Genomic DNA, 25,357 nt, shown 5'->3' on the forward strand with positions numbered 1-25,357 from the left:
TTCTGTGACTCCAGAGAGTCCGAGAGCTGCTGCCTCCTGGATTGGCCACCAAGCAGAAACATCCCACACTGACCAATGGAGGAAGCACCTGCTGCATCCCACAGCAGCAGATAACAAATTGTTTACACTTGAAGCTGAGGCCCTTCAGCTTCTCAGGAGCAGAAAATCCTAGCAAAGGGATTTTCATAAAATATCACAACGACAACATGCTGTGATGATCTGAGATGTAGCAGGAGGTTAACAAAGCTCGGGGAGAAGGATGTCCACTGATAGTGGACACAAAGAATGCAGAATTTACGGGCCAAAAGGACATCTGGCAGAACTCCCAACATTAAGAAGAAACTAATAAAGCTAACTCAAGAATTGTGGTGAAGTCAGCTCCAGCTGGGGAAGAGATAATTCTGGCAGGGGGAGGTTGGGACCACTGACTCACTGCCCACCGACTGTACCAGAAGAGAGGTCTAATTAGCGTGGCAGGCGAGAAAATCATTAGCCAATGGAAGAACAGAGATTAATAAGAGAGCTATGTTACTTGTAACCAATGGCCACTAATTCTTTTGTTTGCTAAAAACTATAATTAGTAAAAACTTTTGATAGTCGGTGCGCTTGATTCATAAATACCACAGAGCACTCAAGCTTGCCCAGTCCTGAAACAAAATAACATCTCTCTCCCGGGTATCATTAGTGGCGTTTCACACGGCAGGTCATCAATCCGATTTTTGTGGACAACATAGCGCTGGAGTCACCCTCTTTGGAGGCGTAGAGACTGGACGCGCCGCTCAGCGCCATGGCGTGGCGGACACGGCGGTGCTCGGTCACGGGCTGGACTCGATGGTCCCAGAGGGACCTGACTGAGGGCAGTGGCCGGGGCTCCGAGGGCCGTTTCGGCTGGGGGCAGTGGCCGGGGCTCCGAGGGCCGTTTCGGCTGGGGGCAGTGGCCGTGGCTCCGAGGGCCGTGGCTCCGAGGGCCGTTTCGGCTGAGGGCAGTGACTGGGGCTCCAAGGGCGGCCCGCTCCCCTCAGCGCTCCCCACACGAGCCGCGCTCCGCTCCCGCTCCCCTCACGCGCCCGCCCCGCCCCGCCCCGTCCCCCGCGCGCCGGCGTGCGCGTGCGCGGAGCGGGCTCGGCGCTCGCCCCTCCCGCCGGGCCGGGCCGGGCCGCGGGGCGCGACGGGCAGCGCGGAGCGGCCGCGCCCGGGCAGGAGCCGCCGCCGGCGGGAGCGTAGCGGAGCCGGGCGGGCCGCGCCATGCGGCTGTGCGGGGCGCTGCTCAAGAACCCCATCCCCAAGCAGATCGAGTACTACTCGCGCTTCTCCCCCTCGCCCCTCTCCATCAAGCAGTTCCTCGACTTCGGTGAGTGCCGGGGCCGCGGGGTAAGGGCGTGTGGGGGTCGCCGCGGCTCTCCCGGGGAGCGGCGGCCGGCGCGCAGGGCCCGCTCCTCGGCCCGCAGCGGGAGCGCGGCCGGGGCCCGGCCCGGCGGCCCCGCAGGCCCCGCGCTGGCAGCCCCGGGGCCCGGGCGCGGTGTCGGCAGCCGGTGGCCGGCCGGGAGCCGCGGCTCGCCTCGCCGAGGGGCCGGAGAGGCGGGCTTGCCCCTCGGTCAGCGTTATTCCCTGACACGGGTGCCGTTGGGATGGGGATGGAAATAAGGGTTCCTGACCTGACGTTTTGTGAGCTTAGCGATTAAGAAGAGAGCAAGTTAATGGTCTTGAGCGTGAAAATTGGAATCTGCCGTGCCGAGACCGGCTTGCTTAAAGCTCGGGCATGAACTCTTAACCGCGCTTGTATGGGAGAGCTGTTTGTGTAAAATTCAGGAGCACTTCAGGAGATGTTGCTGATGATACATAGCATTTTTCTTTTCAGAAGCCCTGGAATGAAATCCAGGAGTGGTTTGTGTTGTTAAAAAACATGCTTCCATCTAGATAACCATAAACCCGTATCTGTATCAGAGGTTATTTGACTCTTGCTCTCTGACACGAAAGTTGTTGAGATTTTATTATCATATAAATATTGCTGGCAGAGTCAATGTAAAGGCCGTGTGTAACATCGTGAAGCTTAACAGAGTGTTTCTTCATTCCACTCTTACAGTGAGGGTACAAAAGGACAAAAATAAGCTAGTGTTCAGCCAGAAAGTGATTAAAAGTGAATACAATTGCACAATTATGGTAATGGTATTAGTGAAAGAATGCTGTAAGTACAAAAAGCCAGTAATGGGCTTGATATGTCGTCTCAGTGAAACAAGATTTTGTACTGCTAAAAAAAAAACAAACAACAAAACCCCTTGTCTCCACTTAAAGGAGAACCGGACTAGAAGCTGTGCTTTCTCTGTCTTCATTCACCTGAGTTTGTTACCTGTTCCCCACCCCTTCCTGTGCTGCTGGGCTTCTTCTCGAGCATTGCTGCTTCTTATGCTGTGTTTTTCTGTACTGGCAAGATCAATGGCCTAAAGCTTAGAACATCTTTATTTTCGCCCTGGCACTAAAGAAATTGTGTCACCGTAGCTTATTTGAAAGTTGGGTTTGTGAACTGTTGCTGGGGAAGTATTGGTGATTGTGAGCCTTTTCATTTGTGACTAAAGAGGTGTAAAGATTTCAGGATTTGCTTTAATGCCTTGGATGTTCGGACAGAACTTTGCTTTTTGGTAAGGATTTCTACAGTTCCACGTTGCCCTGCATTACTGTTTGCCTTTGGACATCTCTCCTGTGGCAACCTTTTCATAATGCTGCATTTGTTTTGACATTGTGGTGCCTGTATTATTTTATGATCTTGTGATTCTTCAGAAGAAGTAGTTTTATTTTACAATTTTAAGCCTGGCTTCTGTTACTGGAAATGAACAGAATGAGAACAGGACGTAACAGCCTGGCCAGCCTTATTCTTTAGACGTGCTCCAGTTGTCGCTGGATGTGTCATTGGCATCTTCTCTGTGTGTGGCTGTGTATTTAAGAGTCTTCATGTCTTAAGACTGATGGGAAACTATCTAGTCACTGACATTTAAAACCTCTGAAGAAAAAAAAGTCTATGGTTTAGTCTTGAAAGGTCAGCAGGAGTTTCTAAAATTAGTAGGCTTATGTTGTGTCAACCTTGCTAAATCTATCACCTTGATCTTAATAAGTTTTATGGGCCACTTCACATCTCCACTTACTCTTTAGTGCCTGTGTTTGTTTGGGAAAACTCAAGTAGGAAAATTACAGCAGTTTAGGCAAACAAATGGAACCCAGTGTAGTTACTTACCTTACGTGATCCTAAATGTTTGCAGCTTTGGGTAATTTCAAGTTCAGCTGGAGTCTTCATAGGCCTAGAGGAAAAACTGACATCAAAAAGTAGATGATAGTGCAAAAGTTTTCCCACTTGAGGTGTGGAAGGCCTGGACAATATGCACCATGTCAGGGATCTGTGTTATTTATATCTGGATTAGCCAAAAAAGAATTTACTGGTGTTGCAGGACACAAGCATTCAAGGGAGAAAATATGCTAAGCATAAGAAGCACAATACTCAAAGTGCAGTTCTGTTGTGGTTGTTCATTGGTAAGAATGTTTGATGGGAAGAAGACGCTGTTTTGTGGTCAGCTTATAGAGGCTGTTTAGTGTTTCACTTAAAAAGAAATGGTCTTTTTAACTGAGCTACGTGAATGTAGTCCTCGTTTTAGAAGAACGTGGCTGAATTTTCAACAAATGTTGAAGAAGAGTAAGCCCGAAGGAAATGTGTGAATAACCCTCTCCTGGATGTCTGATTTTGTTGTCTGATGTACATTTCTCATATGGAATTTGCACTTATTGTGATTTGGATTTGTGTGAAGAAAGTTTTTTTGACTTAATTTCTGACAATAGTGAAGCTACAATATGTTCTTTATTTATATTGGTTGTATTGGTTTAGACTAAGTTAACTTAAAAATTTGTAAAATTCTGGTGAGTTGGGGCAGAGAAACTTTGTATTCTTGTGAGCTGGAGTCTCTTCAAAGGTAATTGGTGGCAATATATATTGAAATATATACTGAGGGACAGCTTGGGCTTTTTTAAATTACTGACTAGCCGTGTGGGTTGTATGCACAGTGAGGCTGTAGAGTCTATTTCTTTCCAGTGATATAAATTAATGACATTTATTTTAAAACTTTCTCTGCTTAATTCAGCTATTTAAACCACTATAAGAGACAGTTTGTTTAAAGTAGCCTGCTGGCACTAAAAGCCTGTGAAGCAAACCAGAAGGCAGTAGTTAAGGCAGTGACACTTGCTTGGTTTTTGCAGCTGAGTCCTGTTAGTGTCCATGCTCTGTTGAGCTTGCAGCTGTCTTTGTAGCTGCTGTCAGTGTGTCAGAGGTTACTGTGCCGTGGGCTTGGGACCTCTGTGGCACAAAGTCTGAGCGTTCCCTCTGCAGCATTTTTCTTTCTTTCTGTGTGTACACTTTTCTGTTTGCACACTCCTGAATTCTGTTCAGGCAGTTTGTTTTATGGCAAAGTGCATTTCCCAAGGTTCTTGCACAGTCTCATTCCTCTGCAAAAAAATGACCTTCTGTAAGTGTGTTTCAATATAAACAAATTTTGACCTTGTTTAATGCTAGCATGTCACTCCAGGTTTATCCAGGCCCCCACAATTATTCTGCTCTGGAAAAAAATACAAAATCTACCAATTGGATACAGCTGTGTACTTCCCAACTTCGGTAGTTCCTCTGGAAGTTGTTTTTTGGTTGATTTCCAAGTGCAGGCATACCTTAATGACCCAGACTAAATTAATTACTAAAATGTCTTGTCTGAAATGAACTTGTAAATGGAGATACCATCTAACATTCAGGTCCATGGATCTTTTTACATTTTGAGGGAAAAAAATTCCGATTCTGGAGATTCGTATTAATGGAGCATCTCAATTTAGCCTTGCTTCAGCATGTAAGGTAGGCCTTAGACAGGGACAGGTTAATCCAAAATACCCAATACTTAATCAGCAACCACACACATGGGTAACCAATTGATCAATCCCTTGCCTGGGGAAGTAATAACCTGTCTGTTTGAGGAAGGTAGAGTTGCTTTTCTAGGAGTATCTTAGCACTTAAAAAAGCCACCCAGAGACGTGAGCTGCTGGTGCCTGCCCAGCAGCCTGTCCTTGGCGTGAGCCAGCCTGGGAGAGCTGCACGAGTGCTGAACCCTGCCCCAGCTGGCAGGAGCCACAGAGCTGCTTGTTCGTGTCGGGGTACCTCAGTTGTCAGCAAAGTCACTGACAAATGTTTTGTCAAATGAATGGTAGTACTGCAAAGGTTACATATAATTAAGCACAAACGAAGAGATGGGTGAAGTACAAATGGTGTAATCCTTTGATCATGCATGAAGGAGTCATTTGGAGCTGTGTTAGTGCTGTGTTGAGAATGTGTGCCAAGATACCGTACTCATGCGATCCTCTCGTTGCTGCTGCTCAGCTGACCAAGTGTCTGAGACCTGAGTCTGAGGTGTGTTTTGTCTGAAATATGAACCATCTGCTTATGGGGCTTGTTTACTACTGAAGCTGTCTTGGCCAGTTGTACCTAGTTCACAATATTCTGTCCTTCTTTGTTTCATGTTTCAGACGAATAGCATTGGATGAATTGTGTATGTAAGGGGTTAAACTTGTTGTTTTGCTAGCTCTTTGAACATGTCATATATTCGTGTTCACTACCACTAATGAGTTTGGATAAAAAAGCTGTGCTTGTGCTGAAGACAGAAGATAGTGAATCACAGTGAATTCTTGTGGTGGAATGTGACTTGGGAGATCCTGACTTTGCAGGTTATAATCAAAATATTTGTGGTGGCTGCTGCAGTTAGTGGCATTGAAAAATATGACAAAGGTTGTAATTTAGTAATTTTACTGTACTGAGAACGGCTGAGCATGCAGCAGATAATCACAATGAGTGCATGGAACTGTTGTGTCCTGGGGCATATCTGGAGGAAAACATGATCAATAGATCCTTCTCATTTTTCAAATACAGTTTTTGGTAGGAAATTGTTTAGTTTATGTCATACCTATTAAACTTACATGTCTTGGGGAAACACGTAGGCCTCTTCCAAAATGACATAAAGACCAAATCAAGTATCAGCAGTGCTGTTGGTTGCTGCCATTTGTAGGAGCAATGTTAGCTTGGGGTTTTGAAAGAATATTTATGCCTCGTGTTGCCTTCTTGGTAGAGGCACGGATCTGAGCTGAAAGCCTGCCACTGGAGAGGTAGCTGGCAGATACAATTTGAACAATGTGTAGGGGTAGGAAAGTAGAGATCAAAAGTAGAGACATGATGCCTCATGTCTCCAAATACGATTATTAATCTTCTTACAGAAGATGGCTGTTGGAAGATTCTTCTACACAAAAAGATATTGGAAGATTTCTATTTTTTTAATAGAATGTTAGCGGAGAGACTGTGCATCTATAGCACTTGCAAAGTTTGGGGCTAAAAGATATTAAATAATTACCCGCTATTTATTGGTTGTAGCTGTGCTTTTTCTGCTGCTCTCTGTGCACTGTTCTTAAAACCTTAGACTTGATTTAAATGCATCTTCAAAACAAAAATGTCCTCTTAGCACGAATATTAACCACTGGTGTGCGGGCCACCGAGTGGTGTCGGGAAGATGAATGCTAGTCAGACATTACTGTCTTTTAATTTCATTTGATTGCCTTCAGCTTTCATCCAGCAGTTTCATTGGAGCTTTTGTTGGTAGAGCTTTTGTTGTTTTGATGCCTGTTTATAGTGCATATTTGCACTGTGTGGTACATGTACAGTGTAGTGATCTTTCTTGATTTCATAAAGATAAATACACTAATAGAACTATTTGCGGCCTTATGAAAATACCATGGAATTGACTTTTGTTGCTGACTTTTCCAGAATTTTCAGTATTGTTCTTCAAATATGTCTTTTAGAACTTTAACAGAATCTGTTTAGAAGTTTTGTGGAACACTGGAATAAAATTGTTTTACTGTTATTTAGTTTTTACCTTGAAAGGCTGGCAGTTACAGCTGGATGTGCAAGCTGGCTTGTCTGCCTGCTTTTGTTCTTGAATTCTTCTGCAGTTACCAGTTTTCCATGTCCAGTTCTTCATTCCCTAGATCTGGACATGGATAAAATTTACATTTCAGAACATTAAAAAGGGGTTTCCTTTGAATGGGCTGTAGCACAGCAAGTAAGCTGGAAGCCTTTTTGATGCAACTGTTATTTATAACCTGTTCCTATTTACAACTGCCAGTTGCTGGCAGGCAGTGATGTTCCAATACTATATATAATATTGAAGGGTTTCATAAGGCCTGGTATTGATTGGTTGGGAGGTCTGGAAGAGTCATTGTGGTTAGGTAACTTTGTTCAGCAGTCACTATTGAACCGTGGTGTGATCGAGATATTTGTGTGGGAGTGCTGTGTAATACTAGATAGAGAGAATTCTGTAAACGAAATGTATCACAATCAGCCACTTTTACAGGCTGCCTATTCAAAAAAGGAATACTTAATTTCTGTGAGTAATTGAGACTTCATACGTTCTGAATTCAGTATTTTAGTAGAGTTATAATACAAATTCCATAAATTGCTGTAGATGATCAAACTGGATCACCAAGATTTTTTTTTTTCTTCCTCATAGAGCCTAAGCACTGAAAATTCTGCCTTCAGTACCCGGTTTGTCTGGCCACTCTTGCCTGTAAGCATAGGCTAGTAGGCTACAAGTGAGCATCCTTCAGCTGATGGAATTGCTTGAGGCTTGTTTCCCAAAACAGCAGAAAATTTCTCAGTCTGTGTTCTGGTTGTCTATGGACTGATCAAAGGAGCTGTGCAATCCTCTGCCTTGGGATGCTGGGAAGGGAATGATCTTTCCCTGCACATGGATGTGTCTGCATGCTTGAGCTTTTTTGTATTCCCTGAAGATAGTGTGGTGTGTAAGCACACAGCTGAATGCCTTGGGTGAAAGAGAGAGGACAACAGCTCCCCATCTGCATGGAGCAATAAACAATGCCAGTGGGTTTGTTTATTGCTTTTTAGCAAGTAGCAGAAACAGTGGAGAATGCTGCTTGACAGAAACTGAGGGCTCGGGAAGCTTCTTTCTAGAGGGACAAAAAAATAGGATTTGTAGCTCTTGAAGATCTAAGAATGTTTGGGACATGTTTTTCTTCTAGCAACTGGTAGAAATTGTTGAAATGCCTTCTTTAGAGTAGATTTAAACTAATAAGGAGGCACCTGAAAATCTGAAATTTTGATTAAAATGAACATGAATTTGGTAGCATTCTTTCTCTGGAATGGAAGAACTGACAGCCAGTGATTTAAAAATAGCATAACTTCTACAAGCCAAGAAAACAGGCTGATAGGGTCTCTCCTAAGATATAAGGGGGAGTATAAGATGATCTGTCAGTTTGAGAAAGATGCAGACAAAAGATAGGAAAGCAGTAGAGCAGTGTTAGGATTTCTAGAAATACTGTTGATTAAAAAACCTATGAAAGCTGGAAGCAAGGACATCCTGTCTTGGGTTGCAGTACAAATAACAGTCAAGGTGAAAAGTCATGGGATAGAAAAGCAGATAAAAAGATATTGAGATAGTTTATAGTAACTGGGGAGAATGCTGAAGTGAAACATTTACTTGATGAAAGTAAGTACATCATGATAAAGACTGTTGAATAAATCTTTGCTTTGGTCTTCAGAAAAGAAGAATTGTGTCCCAAAACATAAGGGAAACCACAACTCTCCCCTAACCCAAATTTTAGATAAGCTGAAATATGTCTAGATCCTCTTGGCTTAGTGGGTTCCAGTGGAAGTAAATCAGTTCTGTGTGCTGGGAGTAGCTGAACACTTTCTTCTGCAAGTGTGCGTGGCCTGTGCAGCGCAGCTCGCGCTTATGGGCTCCATGGAAATAATGAATGCTGATGGCCCCAGGGCTTTGGAAGTGGGAAAATACACTGCTTGTCTTTCAGACAGAAGGAAGAGGAGGACATCAGAGTGAAATCAGGTTGTCTGAAATAGCTGAAAAAGAGATGGAGCTAATAATGAAGTAAAACATAGAGAAGCACCAAGAGATAAAAGGGTAGTAAAGGGACATAGATTGTGTTGGCCTGGTCTAATTTCCAGGTTAGTTTGGTATGTGCCAAGGCAGTAGCAATAGGTGCTGTACCTGGCTTTTTATGACATTTGGCACAGCCCCGTGTGACACTGAGTTTTGTTTGTTTTTAATTGAGTTTTGTTTGTTTTAATTTTGTATATTCAATAAGAATATACAAAATAATAGAATACCTGCAAGGTGAGGTTGTTATATCAGATGTTCAGTGTTATGGTGGGTTGAGCCCATCGAGCAGCTGAGCACCCGCCCTGGTGCTTGCTCCCCTCCTTCCAGCCCCACTGACATGGGGAGAGAAAAGGGAGGGCAAAAATGAGAAGACTTACGGGTTGAGAACCCATGAGAAGACTTATGGGTTGAGAACAAGAGAGTTTAAGAAGTAAAGCAAAGAGGAAGAGAAACAAGTGATGCTCAGGCAGTCACTCACCACCCCCAGAAGGAGAGCCGTGCCCAGGCAGTCACTGTGTGGTGGACATCTTGGGGGACAAAGCCAACCGGTTTGTTATTGCTGGGCATGGCGTCATGTCACAGAACATCCCTTTGTCCAGCTCAGGTCAGCTCTCCTGGCTCTGTCCCCATCCAGCCTGTTACCCACCCCCAAGCCTACTTGCTGGGGTAGGGAGTGAGTGCAGCAGAGAGAGAAACCCTTCAGAAGCTGTGCAGGTCCTGTTGAGCGTAGCACAATCAGCCCCCTCTGGCCACTGGCAGGAAACCTGGCCCCAGCAGCCAGCTCACACAGATGTTGGTGGAGAACATTTCAGAAATACTGTATGGTGCACTAGCAGTCATTGATCTTCACAGGACTGTGTTGTGAAGAGTGAATGGTCTGTCTCCAGTCCCTCTTAACTCAAATCAGCATAATCCATCATAAAATTAGGCATAGATTTAGGAATTGTTTTATCTAATTCCACAGTTACTGTATTAGAACAGCTTTTCTTGTTGCCAGTTATGCTTAATATAACGGCCTTTTTTAAAAGCCACCTTTTTCTCAAAACTGCTGAAATATTTTACAGGCTGCTACTTACCCTTTTAAAAATGTTTGGGTTTTTGTGTTTTTCTCGAGTCAGGTAAATGTAATTTTTCTTTTTAGAAATATTGGGTTGAAAGGATGAATTTAAGCACTGAACTGTGACTCTTGAGGTATAGTTCTCCTTTTTCTGATGCTTTATGTGTTATAAGAGGCTATTTTATTGGCTCCTGTTTCCTTTAAACCTTTCTATGTAAATGTGATACTCTCCCACGTTTCTTTGTTCTGTTTAAATTATTTTCTGTTAGTTTGTAGTCAATGTAAAAAAAGTGCCACAGTATTATTAATATTTTCACTGACCTAATTCATTAAAATAGTAGGCTTGTGCAAATAATTGGCATTTTTCAGAATTAGGTTTAAGACTGTGAATAGAGAGAGGAGCAAAATTTTTTTGCTAAAAACAATGTACATTTCAGCTGCTGCTTTTTTGGTTTAGTCCTTGTTTATGCTTTTCTGAAAGATTTTTATAGATTGCAAAAATACCTTCAAACTGATAAGTAGCAATGACAAAGAAGAATCCTCTAACCTTTTTTATAATGTGGTTTGTTAATGATCAAAAGTGTTTTGAAACAAGATGTTTAACAGCCTAATACATTTCACCTCAGTGAGACTGAAGGGAAACTGGAGCATGTGGTATTGGCTCCAGTATTTTTATGTAATTGGTTTTAACTGTGTGTGTCTTTGCTCATAAACATTAATTTTATTTATGCCGGGGATTTGGAATAGCTTTTCCTTTGGCGGGTTGTCAGGAACTAGAGGATAAAGCAGGGATTTGTATTTTTCTGGAATGGTTAGAGAGAATTATGGAAGTTTTTCATAAAGGTTAGGAAGGAAGTTGTCAAAGTTGTAAGAGCTTAGGGAATGTGTTAAAAATTCAGAACATCTAATTATAATCTTCAATGTGAAATACATGTTTACCTCTTATGTGAGGAAAAGGTGATTATAAGACCCAAGAAGCACAACTCAGTCTTTTCTGGTCAGTTTGTTGTAAGAGAAGCTGATCAGAGCATCAAAAAGGGGAATAAGCTTTCTTTGGCTTGGTGCTTTAAGCCTCATTCTGCATCTAAGAAAAACAAGTTTTAAATTTGTTTTAAAATTTTGCATCTCATCCGAGCAAAGCACAAGATGTGTTTCATCCAGGGTCTCCTGTCTGAAAGCCCAGAGCCCCTGGCAGGGGAGGCCAGGCTGCACCTCCTGCTGCTCCGAGCAGCTGTCCCTGCCTGGCTCTCAGGAGCGCTGCTGGAGGGGAGCTGCTGCAGCCTGCAGGGCCACGGTGTCTCGGGCCTGTTTGTCTGCTTTAGAAACCCCTTGTGCCTTCCTAGGGAAGGAGTCTGGGCTGCGCGGGTCGTTCCAAGACCAAGAAGCTGATCGGGGCTGTGGTTTCTCCTGAGGACATTTTGGCTCTCTGCCTGTCATTTTCTGTGGGGAGTGCCTGTGATAATGGTGAGACAGAGCTTTGCTGATGAAATGATTCACCTGACTTTCAGCCTACTCCCAAATTGCTCAAAGGAAATACAGCCTTGGGTCTGTATGTCTAAAAATAGTACAGCCTGTGGGTAACTGGTTGAGTGCCTCTGCATTAAACTTTATAGATGCGTTTGATTATTGTATTGTCTCTTGTCAAATGCATTAAAATACTCAAAAAGTTGTTTGTTAGAACTGAGTGGTAAGCAGCTAAACATTAGTTTTAGATCAGGGATGCCTATTTCAAAAGCTCACACTTTTATTTTAATTTTGGTTGTTCTGTTTAACAATACACAGTGCTGGTTTACAGCTTTGACAAGTGATTATCTGATGATCCATTCCTCTTGAGAGGAACAGATGTGTCTTCACTTGGGTCTTTCGGTGACAGGAAAGCTGTGGCTGTAGGAGTTAAAATTTATGATTGCAGAGTATTTTGCATCTGTTAATTCCTCCTGTGGATCTGTTTCAGATCAGCAGTAAGTTAAGCTGCTTTCCAGCACAGTTGGTTTCATACAGAGCACCATTTACTTGAAACAGGCTTACTGGAGTTGACAAGTTATATATTGTTGTTATTATTATTAATTATTAAATTAGTGTGTAGCTAATATGATAGTAAATGTAATGATTCACTCTGTGTGGAGCTGTCCTGCTGTGCTAAGGACAGCTAGCTGGCATTTTTTCTTTTTATGAAAACATGAACTGACTTTTTCTCTATGCCAGTGGTATTCCTTAACATGGGCATAGTAATTAATGCACACATGAGACATAAGACATAAGTGGAGATAAGTATTTTTTTCTGCATACAAATTCAAGAGTAGTTGTATTTGTTTTTTAACTTCTTAACTTCAAAAGTCTAGACCCTGAATATGAATGGGATTTGGTCATTGAGACAGCAGCATATAGGCTAATGTATTCTCCTGAGTGAATGCTCTACTGAGATTTTCCTTTGGAGCAGAAAGTGAGCATCACAGTTGCCATGCCAGTCAGAGAGTTCTTGAATGTGGTATTTGAGTTGCATAAAATTGAAATGGTTTATTAAGCTCAACTGTTTCAGTACTTCAGCCCTTGTTTCATCCACATGCTGTGTCACGTGACTGTTGGAAAATTCAACTGGAAAGCTAAATAACATGTGAGCCTCCCAGTTTGGATTTCACTTAGCAGTGAAATGGCACAGAGAGCAGATCAACGGCCATACAGTGGTAATAACTGAGTTCTCATCTGTGAACATAAACCATGTAGATTGAGGAGACTCAAGCACCCTGTTGGTGTGCTCTCCCCAAGGCTGAAAAGGCCCAGCTAGTCATGGGAGTTGGGCTGCAGAAGAGAAACAAGTATTTGGGAAACACTACTTGCAGACTGGCTTTAGGCTGGTTTTCTGGCAGTAGTTGTTTGACAGAACTTAATTTACTTCATAAAAGTAATATGTTTATTGTAGTCTGGTTAGATATAATTTTTTTTTGGTTTGTTTTTAATTCTTCAAGTTTCATTTTGAAACTTTGGAATTTCTCTGATTTCTCTGCTGGCATAGAACCAATCTCTTAATGTGCCAGGTGAAAGCATGCCCTTAAAACAGGACACTTGCGTGAAACAATTGCAAGGCTTGGTGGAAGTAGCCTTAGAGAGCAGTAATGGAACTTGGGCTACAGCTTAATCCTGAGGTATCTAAAAAGAGTCTGAATACCTGAGGTAGTGTGGTTTGGATCCTTACATTTCAGATCCTCTGTCTCCAGGCTACCTGAGTGGGCACGGCTGTGCAGGCTGTGGTTGCTATTCTGTGCACAGTGTGGGAGGTCCAGTTTCAAAATACAGATCTCTTGGATGCAGTCTGTGGTAGGGTGTGAGGGTCAACAAGAGTCAACATCTCCTATTATATTCTGTGAGTTCCTTTTCCACTTGCTTCATCATCTTCATTGGGTTTTACAAAGCCCTGCCTGGTAGCAAGCAAACAAACCCTGTATACTTTTTGTATTTTTAGTGCTTGGTGAGATAAATATCTAGAGAGTATGCTGAAAGTATAATCATTTCCATTGGGACATAGGAATGATTTTCAACTCAGACTTGTTTTGCTGGGTTTTGCTTTGTAGCCACATTTATTGGGACTGTGCAAGCATAGCTTGTTTGTCTTTTAATAAATAGCCCATGTTCCTGAAATGGTGTGTAATTATTGAAATTCAACTATTCTTCTTAAGTTCTGTTTTCCTACTTTCAGCAGTAAGTTATAAGTTTTAGCTTTTTCTCAGTCTCCTCTGATGCACTGATCTTTTTGCATATTCTTTTGAAGATTTGTTCATCCTTCTGCTTCACTTTGTTTTGTTTGCCTATACAGGAGCTATGAAATGTTCTGGAAGCTCAAGAGAAGAGCGTAGATATGGCTGATCACTCCTGCTTTCCTTTCTTCCTTTATTTTGCCCCATCTAAAAACAACAGTAGTAGTTTCTGATCTTGTTTTTATGGATTCTGGATGGAGTCCCTTGTCTCTGGTATACAACAGGTGGGATTTTGCTTTTGAGTCTTAAAGTAGTATAGTGCCTGTGTCTGCTCAGTACATAGTTATTGGAGAGAGCTAGACCTCTGCCTGCAATGCTAAGACTGTTTCTTCTTTTTCTTCTTGTTTCTTCTTTTCCTGCCTCCTCTGACACATGAGTTAATATTCAGAAACTACTGATGCTTTTATGATGTGACCTTGGCAGTCCAGTGACAGCCTGGGGATGTGGCAGTTGTATTAGGTTTTTGAACTAGATGACTTTGACCATCATTGTGAAGGACTGTTGCTGGAGTCTGTTCTCAAACAGGGCTATTCCTGAATGTGGGAATCTGGCAGCTGAACTGAGAGCATTGGAACCAGAGTTCAAGGTCTCGTTCTGCATTTCTGCCCTCTTCTGCAGCAAAATGGAGATTTGTGTAGGGCCTTCTGTATGGAACTAATCCTTTTGTAATGTGAATCTTGGACAGTACAGTATTGCTCTGGCAGTTGGTAGAATTTCCCAGAATTGGATCAGGGCCTGCTGCATGTGTGTGAAAAGCCTCTTTATTGTTCATGCTTCTTGTTGCAAGAACCAGAACAAAAGTTTTGTCTAAGTGAAGCTTTGGGAGAGTTGTCTAATTTGTTTTCCATTTCTCAGCACTGTGGAGTAAAAGGTAAAAGTGAGAAACAGAAGAGAAGAGTAAGTGTTAGAGAAGAGTTGAATCCAGAGAGGAGAAAAGAGAGTAATAGAGAAAACTGAGAGTGGAACTTTGTTTCCTGAGTTTCCTTTGGATGGAAGGTCCACCAGTGATAACATTGATGTATAACCCTGAAACATTCCATTTTTAATCTTTTCCCTTCTGATGGCATTACATTCAGAAATTCTAATGCATTCAAGTCTGCTTTTGTGACCCGCGCTACCTCAAAGGTTCTGGGTCATGTTTTATTGCTATGTTTTTTTTAGGCATTTTTCTTCCTCTGATACCCATCTAATTGAATAAATGGCATGATTAAATTTTGGTGGAAATATGTAACATTTTTTCATATCTGGAAAAAATTGATTTAATATTAAATGTTATCTTCTAGGTGAACTTCTTTTTAAGTTTTAATGTGTAAGTTTACTTATATTCTCAACTTAAACTTTGCTGTGGCAGTCACATAATTCTTGAGGTGTATCATATCTCACTGCGTAAGCAAATCCACCAACATTCACTCTTGTGAGCAGTGACCATTCCAAATGCAGCAGTGTTTGTACAGGGCCCACTCTCACAGTATTTTTACTGTGTAAGGCTGTCATGTGTAAGGCTGCTACACTGAAAATACAGAAAATTAGAAAATTCTTCAGTAACCTTAGTTTGATGTCAAGTCCAGGAGATTGCTGCTTAGATCTTTGTTTGACTGACGTATTTTCTTATTTTCATGATGTTGAAGGTTGTGTCTGTTGTCAGTCCATTACATTGACTTGTTTTTAAACAAAATAGTCTCAAGATTGGCATCACAGCTTCTCCTTGATGCTAGTTTTGAGCTGAAGGTTTGAAAGTGGCAGAGAGGAGGCCACAAATCTGCTTTTCTGTGTGACTTTTACAAAGGGTAACTGATGAGCCCAGACAGGTAAGATTGTTCAGAAGATTGAAGGTGGTAGAACATTTATTAAACAGTTCCTTTTTTAAACCTGTGGTGATACTCGACATTTCTTTCAGTTTTGGTGCTAGCTATGCATGCAACAGTTATACCTTGAGGATTAGTTCCTTTACAAATATCTTGCTTTTTATTGTCATTTTCTGTCAAAGTAGCTATTACTGTATAACTCAGTTTATGCAGTCTATGCTGTGTTTTTTCAAACTCTGACTTGCTTCAGAGTTTCCACTTTTTGCTTGTTTCCTTGTGCAGATTTGCACTGCTTTCTCTTTGCAAGTGGTTAACAAAATGTGAGGTGATCACTTTCTTCCTCTTGGGTCGCGGGAGAATTAGGGCTGCAAAGAACGTTAGGCCATGGTCAGACTAATCTCATTTCAGAGACTGAATCAACTAGCTTAGCAGGTGCCTACCTTCACTAGTAAAAGATATGCCTAAATCAGATCAGGCTGCTCTCTTTTACAATGCTTCCCATCAGGAAGTTTCTGGTTATTAAGAGTTGAATCTTCTGCAGTTTGAGTCTAATGCTTGTTTGGTTCTTGATGGACAAGGTTACTGCTGCCTTCTCTGCAGTGAACTGTGAGGCCTTGGAGAGCATTGCTGTGTTCTTTATTTATTTCATCTTAGCTAAATCCATCAGATTCACTCATTCCTGTGTCACAGACTGTCTTATTGTTATCTTGATTTCTGTTGCATCCATCTGTGCTTTTAGAAGATGCTCAAAAATTTGTGTAATTTACCAGTAGAGTGGGATATTTTGTCTGTGCTTCTCCTTTATCCCATTGGATCACATTCTCGGTTAAGCTGCAGGCACTGTAGGTATGATCTTGAGTTTTTTAATCAGCTTGAAAGTGTAACTTCATTAAGAGTAAAAATCTGAAGATAATCTAGCCTCTTGACCCTGAATTAACACCTAATCCCATAGAAAACATAATTACTTTATAGGGTTATTTTCTACCAGGAAGAATAGTATGGGATTGCTTTGTTCCCTACAGTAGAGCAGACCTGTAACAAAGAGCTTGCATCCTGTCTGGTTTGTTCTTTTTGTTGTCTTAATGTGATTCTTGTTGAAAGAAACTTGTTTCAATGCCTGGCTTTGGTCTGTGCAATTATTCCACTTGAAGCCACAAAGCTGAATAATTGTTCAATTGCAGTCAAGTATTGCTGTTTTACAGACAGTGAGAAACAAATGCTAGTGGTGTGTGTAAAATTCTGAACCCTATATATCAGGAGATGCCTTGCTTGTCTTTCTTTTTGGCTTTGTGGATAGGAAGTGTTTCACTTTGGGTCTTCTAGTATTTTCATTTACAGGTTCTTAAAAGATACTTTTAGAGTTTAATGTTTTTGAAATGAAGCTAAATAGAGCCCCGATGCCTAGTGCAGTGTAGTTTCCCCTAGAGCATAGGATGACTTTTCTTTTTCCATTTGAATTCATAGAAAGGTAAGCGGGTCATTGTTTCACATATTTATGTTCTTAAATAACTTATTGAGGTGTAAATCAAGGAGAGATTATTCACAAACTTAACGTGCACTTCAACCCTGAGAGAGTGATTTCAAATTCCTTTGAACTGAAACGGATAGATTTAGACTGGCTTTAGCCTGTGCTATTTCAGACAAAAGCCTGATGCTGGCAATGTGTATTGACCCAGCTAGAGTCAGAACAAAATCAAGAAAGATTGCTGTATATTTTGAAAAATAGATGGAGTGACTAGATCAAAATTAAAGCCAGCCTTTGAAAAAAAATTAAACTGGCTATGGCTAAACATGCAGAAGTTTCATTGCAGCTTATTAGAATGCTGCTTCTGGAAATATCTTTAAAACTTAGACTGACTTTATCTTATGTGCAACTATAATAGAATTTATAATAAATTACATCAAGAAAATACCTAATGTACAGACTAAGGGATTTTATTACTTCGTGTGATGTCCCTTCTTTTGATGGAGGTGATTGTACAGGTGTTGCTGTGAGGAACACAGCAGTGTTAGGACACAGTTTGCTTTTGCTTTGGAAGCTGGAGGATTTATAATCACTGCTGCTCATAGTGGGCAGCCATTCTCTCTGGCAGGCAGGTAGCTGACGTGGTGCTGAAGCAGCTCTGTGGATGGAGGCTGTCAGGTAAACTGAGTGCACCTAAGGAGCTGATACAAGGACCACGTGCCTCAAACCAAACAGATGAGCTGAACTTAGCTGAAGTAAGCAGGAAAGTCTTAAAAACCAGAGCTTCCTTTCCTCTTCCTGCACTGAACGTGCAAAGGGACTCCAAAGGGCTCTGTACCTAAAATGTAACTGTACAACAGGGCAAGGCGGCTCCTTAAAAAGAGATGGCTTAGAGCTGCTGGGTGAGACAGGTTGAATAGAGATGTGCCCTTGCATGTGGGAAGAGAGGGTGTGGGTCTCTTCAGCCAGTCGTGCTTGCCTGGAACAGCTTTTGTTCGCATTGCACAACCCCATGAGCTGTGGGTTCTTGTTCATAATTTTCTAATTTTCTGCATGGGCTGTCTTTCGTTCATCTTGCTTTTTCTCACCTAGAGAATCACTGCACTTGCTCTCAGTCACTCCTGGGAGGAAGCAGTTGTTGTCTTTGTTCTGAGGGGTTTTCCTGCTCAGAAGGTTTAGGCTGAGCTGAGTCAGTCTTTCCTGCTGTCCAAGCTCAGTCTTTAAAGCCCTGCTGTATACACTGACTTGTGAACCAACAAATGTCTGTCCTCTGTTGTAGGTGAATTGGTATCTAATTAAATTGAACTCTGAAGTCATTACTGTGCTTCACAGAAAACAATGTAATGTCCTGTTTCTTTTGTCTAATTTTGACAGGATGCTTGTATTTGTAATTGAGGTGTGAAAATGGGAGCAAGTAAAATAGATCCAAATGTTTACTGGAAGAACTATAATGGAATTGGTAGCACTATCAGAATTTAATGAGCCCCAGATTGATGACACCTAAATGAGCAAGAAAAAAAGGGAAATCCTAATCCTTCCTGCATATTCCCCAAGCTAATGTTAGGGTTTGGGAACTAATCCATCAATGCACGCTACCTATGCAAAGAAGGTGAAAACTCTGTGATTATAATGGGACTATCTCAAAAAGTATCTCCTTGATTGTGCTGGTTGCATTGTACTTGAATCTTGCAAATTGTAAATCTCAGTGATTATGTGCCTAGCAGTGCTTTTAACACTCTCTGGTTTGCTTGAACATAATTTATAGCTCTCACATTATGCCTTCACTCAGAAATTTTGCAGATGGTTGAACTAGTTATCATCACAAAAGACCTTTGCTCTCGTTCTAGATGAAAGCAGAATCCTGACTGTTCATTACAAGTAAAACATGGACTTAAAAAAATTATTTTCCTGGATTCTTTAGTTATGATAGGACTTTCTCCACTTGTTACAGGACGCAAAACACAAAAAACTATGTTAAGTAAAGTCCCATCTTCCATCTAAACTACTTGGGCAAGTGACTAATATCTTGTGCTTTTAAATATTTGTGGTATCCTTAGGAACTACTTTAGCTTAAGATTGCTCTTAGTCATGTCAGTCTTCCAATTTGTATAGGTTGGCTTCAGAGAATGAATGCTGTTGCCACTAGGTCTGCAGGAAGGTATTGTTATTTTGCTGGATTCATTTGTTTGCTTTCTGACTGTATGCTTGGGATTTTTTGGTATATTTTATTTTCAAAACACTAGCCTTGATAAAAATGTGTTTTAAAAGTGAAAGTTAAAGATAATCTTAGCTGAGGCCTTTCCAGATAAGAGTGCGGTGATAAGCACTGGACTTTCCTTCAGGTCTCTAGTGATAATCTTACAGGCCAGTCCTAGGAGGGATGATAGCCTGTGCTGGTCTCACCAGGTGCTGCTCAAATGTTAAAGTTCTAAAGGCTGAAGAACTTTTGGCGTGAAATATCAGCAAACTGTTGTCATTGTTTTGTCCTTTTGTTTGTACTCCTTACCCTCTCTTATGTGTGCAGCATTTACTTTTTAAAAGCTCACTTTAATATAAAAGTTGTATTGATAAAAGCTAGTATTTTGGGGTCTTATTTCCAGGTAATATCAAGTATTTGATATTTGATGAACTTTATTTCTATGATGAGAGATTTTTGTCTGTGGGAGAGAAAATGAGATTACGTGAAATGTGGAAGAATGTCAGACAAAAAGGGCTAAGCTCTAGGAAGGTAAAAGTTTAAAATGTGTCTCATGAGTGAGAAGAAGGTAAAGGTGAGCACTGAAATTGCTTTAAAACTTCTTATTTTCACAAGTGTTTTTTTAAAAGCTTGTAGCATTAGGAAGTCTAAAATTTGATCTGCTGCAACGTTTTTCCTTCCTTCTGACAGGTCGTGACAATGCCTGCGAGAAGACTTCGTACATGTTCCTGCGGAAGGAGCTTCCCGTGCGACTGGCGAACACCATGAGGGAAGTCAATTTGCTGCCTGATAATTTACTGAACAGGCCTTCAGTTGGGCTGGTACAGAGCTGGTAAGTTTAAAAAAAAAAAAAAAAAAAGGTGGATTGGAAAGTTATTGTAAAACTTAACACTGTACGTGTTGTTCTGCTTGCAACAGAGAATCATTGAATTCTTCTCAATCGGTCAGTTTCCTGCCTTGAATTGTTTATAGTGTGTCTTGTCAAATGAAGTTTCATTTTCTTCTGTTTAATGTTGAGTATATACCCTTACCTGGGATCTGTAAGTTAGTAAAAACATACTGTTGTCTCCCAGGTAATTAAAATGAGTCCATAACTTCAGAGAAAAGCTTTCTAAACATTCCTTACTGTATTGCACTTATGGCTTCTTGAAACAGCTGCTCTTTCTCTTTATTCTTCCTTTGTCAAAAATACTGAGAGAAAGTTAAAACCTCATCTGTTTTTCTCACTGGTAAATCTTTAAAAACAGCCTGGTATTCAGTGGAAGTTATGGAATGGGTCAAAAATCTGGTGTCATCCAGTAAACAACATTCTCCATTGCAATAATTAGTATGGATCTAAAGTGATTAAATTCCTGCCATCTTTTCCACAGTAATTAATTTCTAGTCTAATTGTGTGTTCGGTGAGATTTAGAGACTGCTGCCTTTGATGTGTAAGCACAAAATAATCATTTTTCATGGGGTATTTATTGTTCATTTACCTGTTAATGTTTTCCAAATACTTTTTGTAAAAATAGTTTTGCAGTATACAACAGAAGTCCATTTGTGAGTAGCAGCTTCTTTAACAGTAAAAGCAGCTGATGTTGTGGGCTTGTGTTAAATTCAGTCATAGCCCTTGAGCCAAGAGCTTCTGTGCTGTTGACTGCTGGCTTGGGTCTCCTATTCATCAAGCTTCAGACTTAGAAAATATAAATTAGGATGTATGGTATTGTGTTTGTCTTTGCAAAGTAACAGTGGATGTCTTGATGACCACTTCAAGGGACTGTAAATGCTGTGGAGCCACACAATCACTTTGTGGTTAGGTGGCAGCTTGCAAGGTTTGAAGGCTTGTCTGTCTGTCTGATGTCACAGGAAGTTGTTATGCTTGTAGAAAAGAGTAGATAATATGCAGGCCTTCTAGTCTTTTCTAATCTGCTTGACTTGTGAACCTGTCTTTAATTAAATGTGGACAAATAGGTGAATGAAGAAAAGGAAATAATTTTTCTGTAGTGACTGCAGCATAATATTTCTAGTCCAAATGTCTGTGCTGTGGCTTGTGCTTCTGCCCTGCCTGTACAGAGCTAAGCAACTTTTGGATCCCTCTGGCAAAGGAACTGAGTGGGTGTTCAGAGTGGAGGCCTCAGAATTTGTGTTGAAGAGATTTGAGGACTCATGATGATTTCTGTGGCCACAATAGATAACTACTGATTAAAAAAAAAAGAAAAAAATCCCAAAACTCCAAATGAAAAAAAGCATAATGTGTTATTTGACAATGTGGTTTGCACTATCACAGCTGTAGACCAGTAGTTATCTGTTGAACAGGCTGAAATACCACACTGTAATGTGCTGAAGAAGTTGCAATGGACATCAAGCCCAGAGATGGAAGTTTGAAACCAAAATGTTTTCTGTAATTATCTTCTGATTGTGATCTAAAGTTAACTAAGAGTTTTTGTGGAAAGGAGTATCTTCATTGAGATTATGTGAGAATATTTTTATTATCTTATGTCAAAAATAACAAAAGTAATTGTAGTATTTTCCTCCCTGATTATAGGTGTGGACTTTAAAGAGCTTAGTTCTTACTTTTTTGTTCAGAGGTTTTTAATTGCTTGATTAAACATTTACCTGTAGTTTGTAAGTCCTGATGATAAACCTTGGGCAAAATTTACTTTTAAATTTATCTTTGAAAAAGACCAAACCAAAAGTTTTATTAACTTCAGTGTGAATGACCTTGAGTGTTATGTAGCTATGCTGATAGCAGGTTTTGAAACACATTTATAGTTTCTTAACCTAAAGTTTAGAGATATTATCAGAGTGAGATTCCTGGATCTTATGTAGTAGAATAAATAAATATAAATGTAATTGTTCAACTGTTTTTTGAGCTTGTATAATGAAAAAAAAACCTCTTCTTGATGCAGTTCAAAGCTACTTCAAGAAAATCTTTTTTGAGGGTCAGATTTCACAATCCTTTGTTTTTGCTATGCTATAGGTTCAGAAAGCTTGGCACTTCATTAATAGGCAAGCAAAAACCTATTGTACACTTGCCACAAGTTAGAAGGACATTTAATTCCTTACTCACTTTAATATATTTATTTGCTAATATTCAGTAATTTAGCATTGTGATTTTACACTAGAAAACCTATGTTTTTATGTGCTTTTGGTGAGACTCCAAATTAGCTGGAGCTTTAACATTTGAGTTCCCAATCTATTCATTAGTGCCAGCATGCCAAAAATTAACAAAAAAAGGTCCTAATCTTGAAGATGGGTTTTATTAGACTTTAATATAAAAGTGGCTCTGTAAATAGAGGAATAAGAAATCAGGCCTGCCTACAGTGCAGCGTGGATCCTTTCCCATCAATCCTCTCTGCTTCCAGCCATCAAACATTCTGGGTTGCATCAGTTTTCTCACCCTTGTGGTTCCCTTGGGAGGCAGCCCGGTTTTGCTGCTCCCTGCTGCAGGCAAGGCCCGTTCTCTCCTTCTCCCATCCATCTCCATGGCCATGCTGGAGGCACTTTGCTTCCCGTGCTTCTCTGCCTATCTGATTTTACAGCTGATTGCTTGATTGCTCTTGGGGACGGTGCTCTCTTGGTTTTTTGTCCTTCCTTTCTGGGCTCCTCAGCCTGATGTGGGCAGCACTGAGGAGAGGCGAGACCACTCTCCTTCCCTTGTACTGCTCAGCTAGGCTTTCCTGAATAAAGCTGGCATTACCCAGAGAGCGAACTCTGAACAAACCAAAACCAATAGTTCTGCACTTCAGTAAAGGTAAAACGTCAGCTCTGTCCCAGTTTGAGTTCACAGCTTAATTTTGTGTATCTTTTTCAAGGAGTAGGGGAGGAATCAAGTGACTCGAGACTGAAACACTGTTAGTATGTTCTGGCTGTGAACTGCCGTGATTCCAAACAGCAGACAGATCAACAGTCAGCACCTTGTGTTGAGCTTTTCAAAATCAATGGGCAACTTGCTTGATCCCAAGAAAAGGCTTTTTATTGGCCAGCTTTGAGAGGGCACTATAGCTAAAGTGCAGGTAGGATATTGAATGTATAGCAGAATTGTTTAATAAAGGATATGATCATTAATGTGATGAGGGAAAATAGTTAAAATAAAACCTAAAAATTGAGAAGGTTAGAGCTTATACCAAAAGTAAGCGTGAGGTTTGCACAGTATATTACTCATTTATATGAAAAATTCACATTTTATTTAGCCCTGGACAAATTTCTCTATTTATTTTTCCTAGTGCCTTTCCTTAGAAAATGCTATAAATTTCCATTTTAGCCCTGGACAAATTTCTATTTTTTTACTAGTGCTTTTCCTTAGAAAATGCTATAAATTTCCATTTCTCTCTTGGGAAAGACCCATTACAGAAATATGTATAGTTTGGGGATTAATAATTTTTTTTCTATTTTCTACATTGAGATTATGCTGGCAAGATTGTGTTACCATGGAGATTTGCTTTATCATTTTAGTGCTTTGGTATTAAAATAATTGTAAAGAAAAATCTTAGTGAAATGCACATCAGGAAAAAAGCAGAAGTATCTTGCATGAATTTTTAAAGAAAACCCAGACCTGACATTATGGGCTTTTGCAGTGCTTTCATGTATGAAATGTTCCATTCTAAAATTATTGTATTTGGCAGACTAACAAGAATTCAATCTACGTGGCAGTAATTAACAGAAGAACGAGGCAAAAGGGTGCTTGAAACCAAAGAGCTTGCCCAATGAATTGTAGTGTATTGTGATAAAAAATTAAACACCAGAAAGACAATATGTTTGAAGGGCATGGACTTTGATTTCTGCTTTTGATGACTCACCAAATATAGCAAAATATAACTGACATTCTTTTTCTCATATATGCTGGAATTTGTTTTAGATTTGTATTCTTTATAGTTGTATTGATTGATTAATGATACAGTCATTCATGCATTATTCTGGTACCTTTTTGTTCTTTCTAGCTGGTAATTGTGTGTGAATTACATTTAAACATCACAAGGTTTTGCTTCTCATTGCTTTACAAATCCTGTAGTTACCAACTTCATTTATCCCTCTCTGCACCTACAATTCAAATTAAAAGAAAATGCAAGGAAGTAGATGGATTATATGAAAAGGGAATGACTTTTTCACACACACTTTTACAGGAATGGACTGTGTTGCTGGCTGCTCACCTGTCCTCAGAGTGTAATGGAGGTGGTGGTGATTAAGACCAGACTTACGGATTTCCTTTTAAACATAATTTTTAAAAATTTCTGATTTTGAGCTGTTTGGGAGGGAGGGAGTGGGGTGGGGGGCTCCAGTTTGGTGTGCAGACTGGAAATCACACCTGCATAAAGGAAGAAAGTATACAGCATTTGCACCTCTGAGTTTCTATTCAGAGACTTAGGACACAGGGCATTACAACACCCCAGGCTGGGTGATGTGCAGTGGTAGGCGCTGAGCAGTGGGTTAGCGTTGTTTGACATTAAGTGACTTTTTCTAGCTTGGTTTAGTCATGGGCTTGGAAGAAATTTGAGTAACTTTGGTTTGAAGTTCACCTTTTCTCTGAGCTAACTTGCTGGATACAGTGCTTTTGCTAATGAACTTTACTTTAGAAAAGTATTTCCTTTACTTTAGAATCAGAAGGAGAGAAGTGTAAAGGAAAAGCATTGCCTGTTTCCATAATTTCTCCAGTAATGGCAGGCAACCAGTCAAATCCACACAGTACAAAAATCAGGTGTCAGCTACCTTCAGAACCAGCAGCCTTCATTGCTGTTTTATCCTTGTGTGGTGGTGTCTTTCAGAAACAGGACTTTCATGGGATGACAGGTGGGGGTTGAAGAACCTGTACCTCTTTGAGTGAGCATGATCATGGTTTAATTGTTGCATGTGAATCAGCAGAGGTCAGAGTGTGATGGTTGTGAGCTGGTGCCATCTCTTAGCAGCATAAAATAACATCTTTTAAAATAAGCACTACTAGAGGTATGAGCCACATGCCCTACTTGTAAGTGACAAATATTTGGGGGATTTCTGTAACAGTTCCTGATGTTCGCAGGAGGGCACAAATGCACTGAGGGACAGGAGCTGCTGTTCCTGTGCTGACCATGTTGAAAATGTCAGTGTCCCTGAGGAATGTCACAGTGACCTGTGGCTGAAGCTTGAAATG

General features: G+C 40.7%; 1 protein-coding gene across 1 annotated transcript in view; it reads left to right on the forward strand.

Moving 5' to 3' along the window:
* Positions 1–1,128: 1,128 nt before the first annotated feature.
* Positions 1,129–25,357, forward strand: part of PDK3 (pyruvate dehydrogenase kinase 3) — a 51,760-nt gene continuing 27,531 nt past the window's right edge. Inside the window, exons 1-2 of the mRNA XM_038143985.1 lie at positions 1,129–1,351; positions 19,942–20,083. Of these exons, the coding sequence (XP_037999913.1) occupies positions 1,246–1,351; positions 19,942–20,083 (248 nt within the window). The 5' untranslated portion in view covers positions 1,129–1,245. The remainder of the gene's footprint in view (positions 1,352–19,941; positions 20,084–25,357) is intronic.

This window comes from Motacilla alba, chromosome 1 (genome assembly GCF_015832195.1).
Source record: "Motacilla alba alba isolate MOTALB_02 chromosome 1, Motacilla_alba_V1.0_pri, whole genome shotgun sequence".
In the NCBI taxonomy this organism is placed as follows: domain Eukaryota; kingdom Metazoa; phylum Chordata; class Aves; order Passeriformes; family Motacillidae; genus Motacilla; species Motacilla alba.